Source organism: Pantherophis guttatus, chromosome 10 (assembly GCF_059756535.1).
Source record: "Pantherophis guttatus breed Tessera chromosome 10, ASM5975653v1, whole genome shotgun sequence".
NCBI classification, from domain to species: domain Eukaryota; kingdom Metazoa; phylum Chordata; class Lepidosauria; order Squamata; family Colubridae; genus Pantherophis; species Pantherophis guttatus.
Genome location: NC_142072.1, coordinates 3,168,667 through 3,182,076, shown reverse-complemented (window position 1 = coordinate 3,182,076; position 13,410 = coordinate 3,168,667). Strand labels below are relative to the sequence as shown.

The 13,410-nt window shown below is 39.2% G+C and overlaps 1 protein-coding gene across 5 annotated transcripts in view; it reads right to left on the bottom strand.

Annotated features, from left to right (window-relative positions):
• Nucleotides 1-13,410, bottom strand: part of BICRA (BRD4 interacting chromatin remodeling complex associated protein) — a 65,381-nt gene that overhangs the window by 12,694 nt on the left and 39,277 nt on the right. For 2 of the 5 annotated variants that reach the window (XM_060693821.2, XM_034438085.2), the window contains 5 exons: nucleotides 6,437-6,482; nucleotides 5,597-5,639; nucleotides 5,069-5,134; nucleotides 2,538-4,541; nucleotides 1,188-1,508 (listed from right to left, as the gene is read on the bottom strand). In XM_060693821.2, the coding sequence (XP_060549804.2) occupies nucleotides 1,188-1,508; nucleotides 2,538-4,541; nucleotides 5,069-5,134; nucleotides 5,597-5,639; nucleotides 6,437-6,477 (2,475 nt within the window). In that variant the 5' untranslated portion in view covers nucleotides 6,478-6,482. Of the gene's footprint in view, nucleotides 1-1,187; nucleotides 1,509-2,537; nucleotides 4,542-5,068; nucleotides 5,135-5,596; nucleotides 5,640-6,436; nucleotides 6,483-6,922; nucleotides 7,013-8,741; nucleotides 8,784-13,410 lie in introns of those variants that run through there. The other 3 variants (XM_087876252.1, XM_060693823.2, XM_087876253.1) reach the window with 3 other exon arrangements.

The window sequence follows — 13,410 nt, the reverse complement described above, 5'->3', positions numbered from 1 at the left end:
AGCAGCAACAAGGAAAGAGACAAACAGTGAAGGCCACAGAGATCCAAGGAAGGACAAAGACGGTTTCGCAGACTCGGTCCCACCAGTCAGAGACTGGGATATTTGCCTGTTTTGGGACTACTTGGGGCAGACCCATGTGGCTCACCTTAGGTTTACAGCTGGAAGTTTTTCTATTAAGAAAGAGGAAGCTAGCTTTATCTTGGGACATTTTGCAGCTTCTATTCTTTTGCAGAAGAACTGTGCAGTGGTACTCTCTCCTGTGAACTTAATCTGATCTTGTTTTATTATTCAAAATTTGTAGGATTTGCAATCTACACTTATGAAGCCCTGCAGTCCTGCCCGTATCTACTTAGAAACAATTCTGTTCAACTAAGCAGGTACAGGATTGCAATCTAACAAAACAACAACATACTGGATCAATGCAAAATGACACTCTCAAAACTTCAGATTTCTGGGTATGTGTCAATTTCTTTCAATTTTAAAAAACAGAATTGAATTAATTTGGTTTTTTTCTTCTGTTTTGCATAGTCACTTCAAGACAAACAAGCACGGTGGCTGTTTCCATATTGTTTTATCTATTCTGACTCTCTCTAAAAATATTTTTGCTTCATGGAACTACAGCAACACCAAGGAAATAAAATAAGTGCAGGAAGAAGTGAATGTTTATTTGTTTTGTTCTTTGAAATAATGTACGAAAGAATTTACCATTTTCAGTCAAATTATTTTCAATGTAGGAAAAATGCTTCTGTTTTATTTTTGTTTGTACGTCTATTGCTATGGGTGCTATAAATTTGAACAGGAGGAGATAATCTTATATTTAAACAGAAATATTTATCCTGGTTGCTAGCCAGAAGGCAACTGTTCTGATGATAATTTCCCCCTTTGTATTATTCATACTATTTCCACAAGGGGGAGACTTCTATTGCAATAAAAGAAATCACGTAACCACCAACACCCAAGCCTTTGTTTTGAAGTGTGAGAATACAAACCTAGATGAGATGCTAATATTTCCCTCCTTCTCATTCTCTCTCTCTCTCTCTCTATGTGCTGCACTGAGAATGTGCAGGACAAAGCAAGTAGGTGAAGGGGAAATTAAGAAGGGCAGACATGTTAGACAGGAGGAAGTAAGGCAGGAGGACAGGCCAAAGCAGGGCAACTTTACGGATCTGCAAACAGGTAAGGTCTACCTGGCAAGCCAGTGCCTGCTGGGAAGGGCCAGTCGAGAACTGTGGTACTTTGGAATCCACCGGTGGCAGGTTGTGGCTCTGGTTCAGTTCTCGGCTGGCAGGCGGCTGCAGGGCTGTGCCTACACTGCTGCTGACTATCACCGAGGCTGGGACACTGCTTGTGGTGCTGAGTGCAGTGGTGGCTAGGCTGTAGATGGGCAGAGACATTGGCAGATGGGGAGGTACGGCAGAGTCATTCATACTGCTCTCCTGCTGCATTTTCAGAGCTGACGAATAAAATTGCTGTTGCTGCTGCTGCTGCTGCTGCTGGCTCTGATCCTTCTGTAATCCAAGAGATTTAGCATGGACCATCTTCACATTATTTGCCCACCTTTAGCAATGCTGGTTATTGTTTAGATTCACATGTAAAAATGTTACTGAACTGAAAAACTTTAGCAAATTATTATTCTCCTTCCCTGCTTTCCCCTTGGTCACAAAAATCAAGCTTATGTAGAAAGTTGCACCCGAAGCTGTGCTCTGCGTAATTTTGTCACCAAAATTTCTTTGGTAATGTACAAAAACTCATAATTAATGGAAGCTACACAATCTACAGTATGTTCACATTCAAATCAGGCTCTGGCCCTTTAAAGAATGTAGTTTCTAATCACAAAGGGATCGGAAAAGCAAACACATCCAGCCTTTTCTGCTTACTTGCTGTGTGTAGAGAGCCTCATGAAATTTGACCCAGGTAAACAAGTATCAGTATTACCTATGAGAGAAGGTATATCCTCACCTCATGTCTGCAGTCTGCTAACTTGATTGTTCCCCTAATTATTCCATCGATTATGTGTCGCTGAATCAGTGTTGACTCTTATTCTTTGTCTATATGACCATTAAGATATTTATATTTGTTGATTTAAATTACGTCAGCTGTTCAGCCTTACCCTGATTCTCAAAAGGCTGAAGAATTGCGGGGGAAGATATGGTTACAAATAACAAGCTGTCAGGAAGAAGTGCTGAGTCTTTGGGGCAAAGTCAAAGAAATGAAGTTTGCATATCAAGATTTGGGAATAGGAAAAAAAAGAAGCAACATAGAATATAAAAGCTGCTATACTTTGTTAATACAAAAACTGGCCACTCCCTTTCCACTGTTCTTCACTTTTACCAAGTGGCCTGCAAAGACTAATCTTGAAGACTAGAAAGTTTCCAAATTAGAGAAATTCAAAGGCTCTGAGTTGTCATGGCCACAAACTTTCTTGACTCTTAATCCACTCATGTTGTGCTAGTAAATTGGCCTACCCTTCAAAAGAGACAGAACAGGCTAACCAAAGCATCAGGAAAAGCTGTGGTGCCAAGAATTATTTAACTTACCTGCTGTAGAAACATCTGCATGGAATCCTGGGAGATTACAGTTCCAGCAGCTGTCTGGCCCAAAATAATCTTTTCGGGACTTGATGCCACCAAATTAGGGCTGGACTGGGAAGTCACGGGTATTTGTGCTTGCTGCTGAGGTGGTGGTGTTTGCTGCTGAACGTTCAACTGAAGCTGAGAAGGAGCAGAGGGCTGAGAGGCGGACTGGACAGTTAGCATATTGGCTTGGTCACTCGGTAGCAGGTTGGTGCTGGAGGCTGACTGTGGCTGAATAAGACCAGGGCTCTGGCTGGTGGCATTAGGCGGTGCTTGTATGGTCACGGTTTGGTTGAGGCTCTCCGCAGCATTTAACATAGCCACTTGGTTAGGCAGAGTGACTCCTTGGATAACAGTCTGACCGCTCTGATTGATGGCACCACCGGTCAGTGAGGCCGCAGCAGTGGGCTGGCTTTGAGTTGTCAGGCTACCAGCCAGAGATACAGGCATCTGGAAGAGAGTGGGTTGGCCCACCTGCCCTGGTTGCAACTGAATGGGTGCAGAAAGAATGTGAGCTGTTCCATGGGCATTCTGTGAGGTGAGCACTTGTCCCAAATTGAGCTGGCTTGCCAGGTTCTGATTGGTGAGAATTTGGGCAGGCAGTGCTTGGTTTGTTATTAGCTGCCCACCTGGGCCTTGGCTGGTGATGATGTGAGTTTGCCCACTAGGATGTGAGGTCGTTAGAATCTGACCGCCCATGTTAGCCTGTAATGCCGAGAGCTGCTGAGGGATCTGAACTGTCGATGTTCCGGTGAGCTGGCCTGGGAGGAGGAACTGATTTTGACCCTGTAGCATAGCCTGGGGGACATGCTGTGCAGGGATAACGATGCTGCTGCCTTGATTAAGCAGATGAACACTCATTGGCTTGTTCAGAGTTTGTTGCTGTGGCGGTGGCTGCTTGAACATGTTGGCAGGCAGCCCTGGTGGGAAGCCAGAAAGCACCACATTCTGTCCCGCTTTGCCTGCCATGAAAGTTAAGTTCTGCTGAGCTTTCTGTTGCTGGAGAGCAGCCTCGTTTTGGAGGGTCAGCGTGGTGTTGTTGGGGCCGAAGGGTTTGGGGGTAATCTGGTACAGCTTCTGCTGAAGGACACCTGCAGGTTTGGGTTGAATCGGCGTGGGTGTCCGGTGAATGATGACATTTTGGGCTTGAACAAGCGGGCTGCTCAAGTTTGATGTGACCGTGAGCGGTTGGGAACCCTGAGCGGCCGATACGCTTCCAAACATCGAGCTTCCGTTCAGAGTGGTAGTGGCCACTGCTGGGAGGTTCTTCTGGATGACAAGGCCGGCATTCTGGGGGGAGACGCCAGCGGAGGCCAGGGTGACCTGCTGTTGTTCTGGTGCCGTCTGAGTGATGTAACTTCCTACGGGCATAGTGGCCACTTGGGAAGGCTGAACTTGCTTAGCAATGATCTGTTGAGCAGGCTGGTTAATTGCCATGACTTGCTGGCCAACAACTTGAATCTGCCCAATGCCCAGTGCCCCACTCGGGCTCCCATTGGGCAACCCTTGAAGATTGGAAATTGGCTGGATGGTGACATTTCCTAAGCCAACTTGTTGAAGAAAAGGCTGCACGCTGATGGCTTTGTTGACCACGTCAGCCCCGACGGACTGCTGCACCAGTGCTTGATGAGTTAAGACAGCAGGTTGCTGTAGTCCAATGAGGTCAGCCCCACCGGAAAAAATTTGCGGGGTACCATCCGAGGCAGTGTGCACCACTGGTTGGAGCGTAGGGAGCTGAAAAGAACCCAGATCGAGTTCTGCCTCTGCTTCCAGAGTCTGCTCGGTGATGTTTGCCTCCTGCAAACTCTGTTGGAGGATATCACATGGTTGATCTGAATTCTGTAGATTGGCTCCACCTCCTGAAGGCGAGCCCAGAATGTCATCTTCCAAGAAGTCTAAATCAACACTTGTTGTGGGTTGGCTTTGCTCAGCGTTCAAATGATTGCCAGAGGTTTCTTGCACATGCAGCTAGTGACAAGTGAAAATGAAAGCACAGTGAGAGTGAAATAAATATTAATGGAACAGAACTTGTGGATCTTTTTGTGTTCTGTAGCTTTATGTTTTTAGTATATAAATAACAATTCTATTACTCCATAACCTCCTCATGTTAATGACCTTTAATGCATAAAATTTAATGGTTTACTTTTCTTTAGATCTATGTTAGCTAGGTTTAGATTTCCGGCATCTATTCAATAATCACCATAAGAGAAACCTCTCTCACTAAACCCAGTTCTATTAGCCACACAGGAGAAAAGCTAGATAAAAAATGAAGTGGAAAAAACTGAGTGGAAGAGACGATTCAAATTGAGGAATAGTACTGAGAAACTTAGTTAAAACCCAATACTCATTCTTAGCCATGATTCTAATTCTTATCCACTTCCACCCCCATATACTTTTAGGCAATGAACAAAATGCCAAAAGATCTGGTAACATTACGTCTCCCATGTCATACTATGTTAGCTTTATGCTTTAAAAATGAGGTGAAAAATACATACCCCAGCACCCTCAAAGAAGGCACTGGCTGCATCTCCCGTGTTGTCCAAGAGATCATCACTGTCAATCTGTTATTAAAATAAAAATAAAAATACTGTTATTGTATGTAAATTCAAAGATGACTGTATTTGAGGAATTGGAGTATTATGGAAAAGAGATGAAACAGTATAACTTTATCTGGATAAGACAATGTTTAAATGCCTGTCAGTGGCTAGGTTTCTTTCCGGAAACTAGGCACATACTTCCCTTAAGAGGTGAAATTATCTGCCTCTTCACTTTAGTCAGGAAATAAATAGTTTATCCTCCTACCTAGTAATTTTGTGATAACATTTATTTTCCACCATGCAAAGTTTCTGGAGAAAATGACTTGGAGAAAAGTCTGCTCAGATCATTAGTTCTAAGACTGGTACCATCTCAATTTTCTTCATCGCTTTTCTTTTTAAAGGCAAATGAGCCAAGGGTAATTATTGCATAGAGGTATTTGTTAAGTAAACATTTAATTTCATTTAAAATGAAGAATAAAACCTTACCTTTTCAGATCCATGTAAAAAATCATTCAAGGCCTGAGGATCACTGGAAAAATAGTTGAGATAAATTTGTTTAAGGATGACTAGAAGAATTTAATTTTATCTATTGTCTTCATAGCTTACAAGCTACATTAGATTTATTGGTATTCTGGCAGAATACATATTATATAGAAAGAAACAAAACATATGTATAGGTAAGCTAAAAGGACACACATAAACACATATATAAAATTAATCTCAATTTTTACAAGTTAAGAGTGATTTCTTGGTTTCTCTTCTATTACTTTGGACCACAAAAACATTTGGTTCCACTTATTTAGGATTTTAATTCTTAAACCATTAGTAATGTTTGTTTACATGAAATAGTCTATAATATAAAATATTGTTCTAAAATATAACAACTAAGTTACTCTGCTTTGACCTACTGTTATCTAAAACAACATTCCTCAATGTTTGTACATCCGAATAATTCTCAGCATTCCAAAGCCAGGGAACTACATTTCTGGCATATATAAAGGATACCAAGTTGGGGAAAGCTGGTCTACTATTTTCTTGTACAACTGTTCCATCCAGCTGTCACTATAGACACAATTCAAAAGCTTCTGGTTCTATTCTCACCTCCAAAAAGCTTAAGAAAAAGCCAAGTGGCATTCAGCCAAATTTCACTTGGAAAAGCAACTAGTGGACACATAGGAGACATTCCAAGTTTATAGACCAAGCATGAATGAAAAAGTATTTGGTTGATATTTGTGAAAATTAACAGAAATCTCTGACTAAATGCTTTGCTACAACAAGAGTGGAAAAGAAAAGGCTGTATAAATCACATCAAGGGCAAATACTCACCAAATTACATCTAGCAAGCATCGTCCATCTTCATCATCCATGTCAACTGAAATGAGATATTGGCGTCTACATCAAAAACAGTAAGATACCATATACAGGCAGTCCTCGACTTTCAACAATTATTTTAGTGACCATTGGAAGTTACATTGGCACTGAAAAAATGACTTATGACCATTTTTCACACTTATGACTTTTTCAGCATCTCCATGGTACATGATCAAAATTCAGGTGCTTGGGCACTGAGTCATATTTATGACAGTTGCAGTGACCTGGGGTCATGTGATCCCCTTTTGTGAACTTCTGACAAGCAAAGTCAATGGGGACGCCGGATTCATTTAACAAACGTGTTATTAACTTAACAGCTGCAGTGATTCACTTAACAACTATGGCAAGAAAGGTCGTAAAATGGGGCAAAATTCATTTAACAACTATTTCCCTTAGTAACAGAAATTTTGGACTCAGTTGTGGTCGTAAGACAAGGATTACCTGTACTGTGTTAAGACGCTAGTTCAAAATACTGTAGCAAGCTTCTATCCACAAAAGCTTCTACATACATTTCTACAATTTAAGCTCTGATAGTTCCACGGTTTGGGGCAAGTCATCTTCATTTATACTTTTATTAACCTGAAAGAATTTGGGACATCAAATTATTTTCTTATACTGCTTCTATCAGTTTTTAATACTCTGTGCAAATTAAAAATGACAGTTGTTGAGAATTGTGGTACTTGGCCAATTTTGCAATCATGCATATGCTACAACTAATCAGTCTTTGGAACTGGCAATGCATCCATCCATAAATGATAATTGTGTCATTTTTTTCTTCTGATGATAATCCAACTATATTTTATTATATGTACAGTATTACTACCAAAAATTTCTAGGGGAAGACATTTTGGCTATATTTATTTCTTGTTTGGCAAAGATATTGTAATGTTTTATGAATGTTTAAGACAAAAGCAATATAAAAGAAATTATTCCCATGCTCAATCCAAAGCAGCTCACATTAAGAACTCAAATTTTCAATTTAAAAATCATTCCAAAATAAAAAAAGATAGCAATCAAACAGATCAATCATTAGAACTTGTTTAACATCCTATCTCAAATGTCTCATAACAGGTATGTTGCCTTGAGTTGACCAAATATATAAATACATGAAAGGGAAAGGTGGGATAAAACAGTATCTGGACAATACCAGTTGAATTCAAGCCATTTTTTTCCAACAGGGAAAAAAATCGGCAACTGTGAAAGAAAGTTCTCATTCTGGAGAAGTAAAGTATTAATATATAAAACACTTGTTTTAAACATATTGAATTATCTTCTATAAATACAGAAGGAAGAACTGCACAAAGTTCACAATGCTTCTGAAATATTGAGTTCTACAGCAGAAACAAAATGGATACTTAGTAAGGTATAACAACTTGCTAGGTATAAGTATCCTGTAATCAAAGTTTTGAACGCACAAATTGTTCTCTTGGATATATACTGTACTCATGTTTTAAAACTAAAATGTGAATTGGATTCAAGAAGTACGTTCAATCATAAGTGCATATCAAAATGCAAAGATAAACACACACTATCAATGTTAATCTTAACCAGCAGAGCCTGTTTAATATTCTAATCAAGGAATAGAAACAGACACACAGCATACACATCTAGTATGAGTGATGCAGCACTTGTTGGGCTTCATTCAAAACTATGCACAGAAGAAATGTTTCAACTTGCAGGCCACAAAGTGAGTGATGCCAAGTGCAGTTTTCTGACACACACCTCCACTTTATCACTACAGAAAACACATCTCCTTGACACTTGAGTTTTGTCTGAAAGACAAGCATCCTCATTACTACTTGATATAAATCAGGCTGGCACAATACATGTCCCACCAAACAGCCTTGTGTGGCCTGCCAGCATTTTTAAAAAAGTCAATACATTCATTGCTGCCGCTGCCACCTTAAAAACACTCTGCTGAGCTTCTCCAAGTCTCTACGCCTCACTACCAGCTTGCTAAACAGCTGATCAGAGCCCCAAGTGTTACTTTGTGGGTTCATGATTAATTTATCAATGTTACCCGTTCCCAATTCCAAGTTGTGAAAGCCTAGTGTACACTGTTGTATTCCTTGTAGAATTCTAGAACTAGTCTATCTTCTAAAATGACTGGAATTTTTTTGGCACATTTAAATTTTTTTTAAATTTTCAATCTACTTAATGTTTTGATACCATTATACAGCATAATTTTAGAGTGTTAACTAAAAAAAAATCAGAATGATAAAAATATTCTATCACACTTCCTATCAACAATGGTATTTACCTGAAAAAAAGACTGCTTTGACATCCCTGGATGGGATTGTTTCTGAAAAGACAAATTTACAAAGATCCATAAAAATGACAACTTGTTAAGTTGTGTTTCTTTATTAGCTGATCAAAAAGCATGGGGAAAAGTATGCTTAGTAAACCAAGTGAATGTAGTACTAGTAAACAAACTTTAAGTGCATTTTACTTTGAAATTCACAAATCTTCTGGATACAGAAAACAACCTTCTTTGCTGTGAAGAATGTGACATGTTTATTGTCTTCTAAAGCAGGGGTCTCCAACCTTGGCAACTTTAAGCCTGGCGGACTTTAACTCCCAGAATTCCCCAGCCAGCAAAGCTGGGAGTTAAAGTCCGCCAGGCTTAAAGTTGTCAAGGTTGGAGACCCCTATTCTAAAGGACAAAAAGAAGTGTTTTTCTACTTGTGTTACACCTTACAACCACTAAGAATGCCTCTAGAGTTTAGCACAGCCCTCCTGATCTTAGAACTGAACAAAAAAGTCAGGAGTAAGCCTAGACCAGCATTTCTCAACATCAGTAACTTTGAGATGTGTGAACACCCTAGTTCACAGGTGTCAAACTCAATGGCGTCATGTGAAGTCACGTGACATATCGCAATGGTTTTTGCCTTTGCAGAGCGGGGGGGGGGGGGCGTGGCCTGTGTGTGATGCATCTGACCTGTGGGCCGCCGGTTTGACACCCGTGCCCTAGTTGGTTGGTATTTGAAATCCACACATCCCAAAGTTGCCAAGTTTAAAAAACACTGGTCTAGTCCTTGTGCTTGGCTTCAGAATGGTAACAGCACCAAAGCTCAGTTCAATTTAAAGTATTCCTGCCCCTCCCCAATAGAAGAAAGAGTCAGTTGTAGTTGCAACAACTCGGGCTAAATAGCAAGGCAAGCCTAATGCATGCATCCATGTTGTGGTAATGGCAAAGTAGTATTCAGGCTCAAATACTTAGGAAAATTCATTTCCAAATATACTATATACTTTTTTCTGTGCTCAAAATCTGGTTAGCTGTGTTAACACATGAGGTATGGACATATTTACATACAACAGGAAAAGAGAAAAGGTTTGAACAAATCCTTTTGATCTAAAGGAAGAAATGCATATGTATGACAGTAAATTTTGGTACATATTAATTGAGTAGATGTCATCTGTTCAGTTTACATAATCTGCAATACAGAACCTACACAAGCCACGATAAATGGTTCAGAGTAAGACTTTGTGAAGCAAGAAAGAATCTCTATTCTGGTAACAGTGACCCAGAAGATTTTCATGTCACCCACTGAAGTAAAAAAGTCATATCCCCCACTAGTTGCACTACATTATAATCACTTTCTTATTCTCACTACACCATAGTTATCTCTCCTATCATCTCATCCCAACATCAGCCTGATGGATTTCAAATCTTTCCTACATGGAATTTTTGAAGTTGCTTTTAAACTACAATCATCACCTCTGAATTTCAAATAGAAGCTAAGGAAATGTTGGGCAATTAGTAGATTTCTGCATTTAACAGCAAAACAGCTTTTTGGCTGATAGCCTTGCTTAATACGACAATAACCAATCAGGCCTAATGAATATGAGTTCCCTTTTACCATCAAGTAAGGAATCTTCCTCATCAGAGATTCAATGTTACAGAACAATAACATTAAATTTACTGGAAAAATCTGGACTAAATAAGAAATCTAGAAATTACATAATCTGAATAAAATAGTAACACTACTATTTATATCAAATGGCAAAATGAATGTGCATGGTGCCCAATGCACACTTCTGCAGATGTTGCCACATCAACCCCCACTAACGTGAGGCATAATGAGGGATGCTGGGAGATGTAGCTCAACTATATTAGGATGGCCACATATTCTGCATCCATAAAATACATACTGTGGACACTTTTGTAGAGTAAAGCTTACCTCTTGATTTAAATCATTCAACTCAATCCTTTTATACTTGCCATCTCCAAACCAATGTGGAAAAACAAATATATTAAGACAGTTCAGCAAAATTCAGAAATTTTAGTCACCATAATTATTTCCTAATATTTTGGATGAATATTCATTAGTAGAGTAAAAGTATCAATACAAATATATTTACACTCACACAAAAAAGAATATTTAGATATAAAAGGACTTAAATTGCCAGAACATTTGCCAACTGACATAAAATATCAATCTACAATCTGACACTACTGATATTTTATTTCTTAAGATCCATTTTTTTCTTGTTTTCCCCCCCTAACTTTTAAATCCAAAGAAATTTCAACAAGCACAGAGCACCTATTAACACATCCCAGGGGAATTCGTTTTCACTTCATGTGAAAAGGCACTTTAAAATGTCTACATAAAAAGGTGAATAGTAGGCTAGATAATTATCCAGATACTGTATTGAAATGAGAGTTCAGAAAAATAAAAAACATGATTGAGATCATATAACACATTATGGAAAAGCAAGATTTCCCCCTCCCCCACAGCAAAGTTCTATTTTTTTTCTTAGATGTGGCAAAGCTTCCTTGTAAACCAGCCTTTAGCAAGGCAGTGGCTGTCTCTCTAATAGTGTCTCCTCACCCTTGCACATTTCCCATGCATCTACACTAAGCAAATCAAAACTTTGGCAGTGAAATCAATCTGGGTCCACACAGACCCATAGGTTATACAGTGCAGCTAGCAATTCCAAGGAGCAGTCCAATGAACTGCCATAAATGTCTTTCTTTTACACAAAGCAATTCCATTACATAATAGTCACGGTTATGTCTCATGTTCACGGAGACAAAGAAAAGCTGTGTTAAGTATTGTGGAAGATGTGCAGTTGGTTCGGTCTGCAACATTTGCGTACAGTGGAGCAGATACAGTCATGAAGGGAAATGCACTCTATTAGCAGACATTGCTCTTTTGAAAGACAGCAGAGCAGTTGTCCGATGCCAACTTTCCACAAACGGACATTCTTTGGATGTGCTGGGTTCCAGTGCCCATCATGTTCAGTCATACTTCTTTGGGAATGATGGGCATTGAAACAATTGTCTGGATAAACATCCATTTTATGGGGAAGGGGTTGCCTCTGAGTCTTTTTTTGACTCTTGGTGATTGCCTGGATGAGTCCCTATGATTTTCTTGGCAAGGTTTTTTGGCTGAGAGGGAGTGACTGGCCTAGTCATCCAGCTGGCTTCATCCCTAAGGTAAGACTAGAATGCAGTCTCCCAGTTTCTAGCCTGATGTCACAAAAAGTCAACAGTTTTGCTGAAAAAAGTTAGGATTTAGAAATGTCTAATTTCACTCGAGAGAAAGAACCAGATACACATCAGATCCTGAAGCCTTTGTTTGAATGATGTAATATACAGCTGTAAAACCCTCAAAGACTAATTGAGTTCAAGGAAGTAAGGATAGCAAATGCTAATGGTTCAACATTATGTGGGAACATTGTAAAATATTAATATCAACAGTATTTTCATTTTTCTATGTACAAAATGTAAACAATCAGGATCATTAGTACAATATGGTTAGTTAGCACCTAGCCAATTTTGTTTAATAGCAACAGTAGTGATACATCAACTGTGATTTCCTTTTTTCCATATAAAAAAGCAATGCTAAATAGAATAATTTAGTCTCCAGCTGTAAAGCATACTGTGTGTGTGTACACATATGCCACACACTGCTATTACTGCTACCAAAGCCAGAGACTTTTAAACCACTAGCTATCCAAGATCTATTACAGAACAACTGATATCCGAGGCACCATTTCCTATGGATTGAGTGATTGTTTTTCTCCAAATTCATATTAAAAGAATCACAACATTGCTCAGGGCAAAATGATATACAGACGCAACAATGCATGCAACTAGGTCCCAGAAGACTTTTATGGCAAGCAGCTCGAGCTCATGAGCCTTACTGAAGAGAAAACTTTATTGCATTCTCATTTTAAAATGATCTTGCATGTATTTTGAGGCAAGAAAATGAAACACCGAGACTGAATTGCTATCATAAATGAAACAGAAGCCTGGTTTAGTTCTGTTTCTAGTTTTCACAGGTACTGCAGAAGAGATGCATATCTTGAGTAATGATCAAATGATTTCATACTCACTAAGCTTATATGTGCAACTAAATTTTGTTAATACATTGTATGAACTACAGCAACAGTCATTAAAGCCAACTAATGATATCTGTGGCTTATTCAATGCTGGGTTATTTTAGGTCAAAAAGTAACTCAAAAGAAGGGAAGTCATTATGAAAGAAAGGAAGTAGGTTCATGCTAGCCCAGATACACAATACAGAGCCGAACAGTTTCTTTCTTTAGAAATACAGATCCCACAATGTTATTTTCAGATGCAAAAATATAGTCCAGTTGACGTTAGTTAATGTTGACTTTCTTATTTATTTTAAATTACTGCACTTTCTCCCTTTTCCCATTATTCCACAGCACATCCTGTGACGACATCGTGCCCCAAGACTCCGCAGACCACAGGTTGAGAACCACTGATCTAGAGTAATTTGTCTCTATACATCTAGAATTCAGTTGTCAAGTAACCACTAGTTTTCACATTTCTCCTTAGGCAACGTTGTCTTTCAAGAATCCTTAACAGAAGCATTTCTTACAAGCAGTCCTTGACTTACGACTGTAAGGGAGCCTACCCATCATGGTTATAAGATGTGATGGTCATAAAATGTATT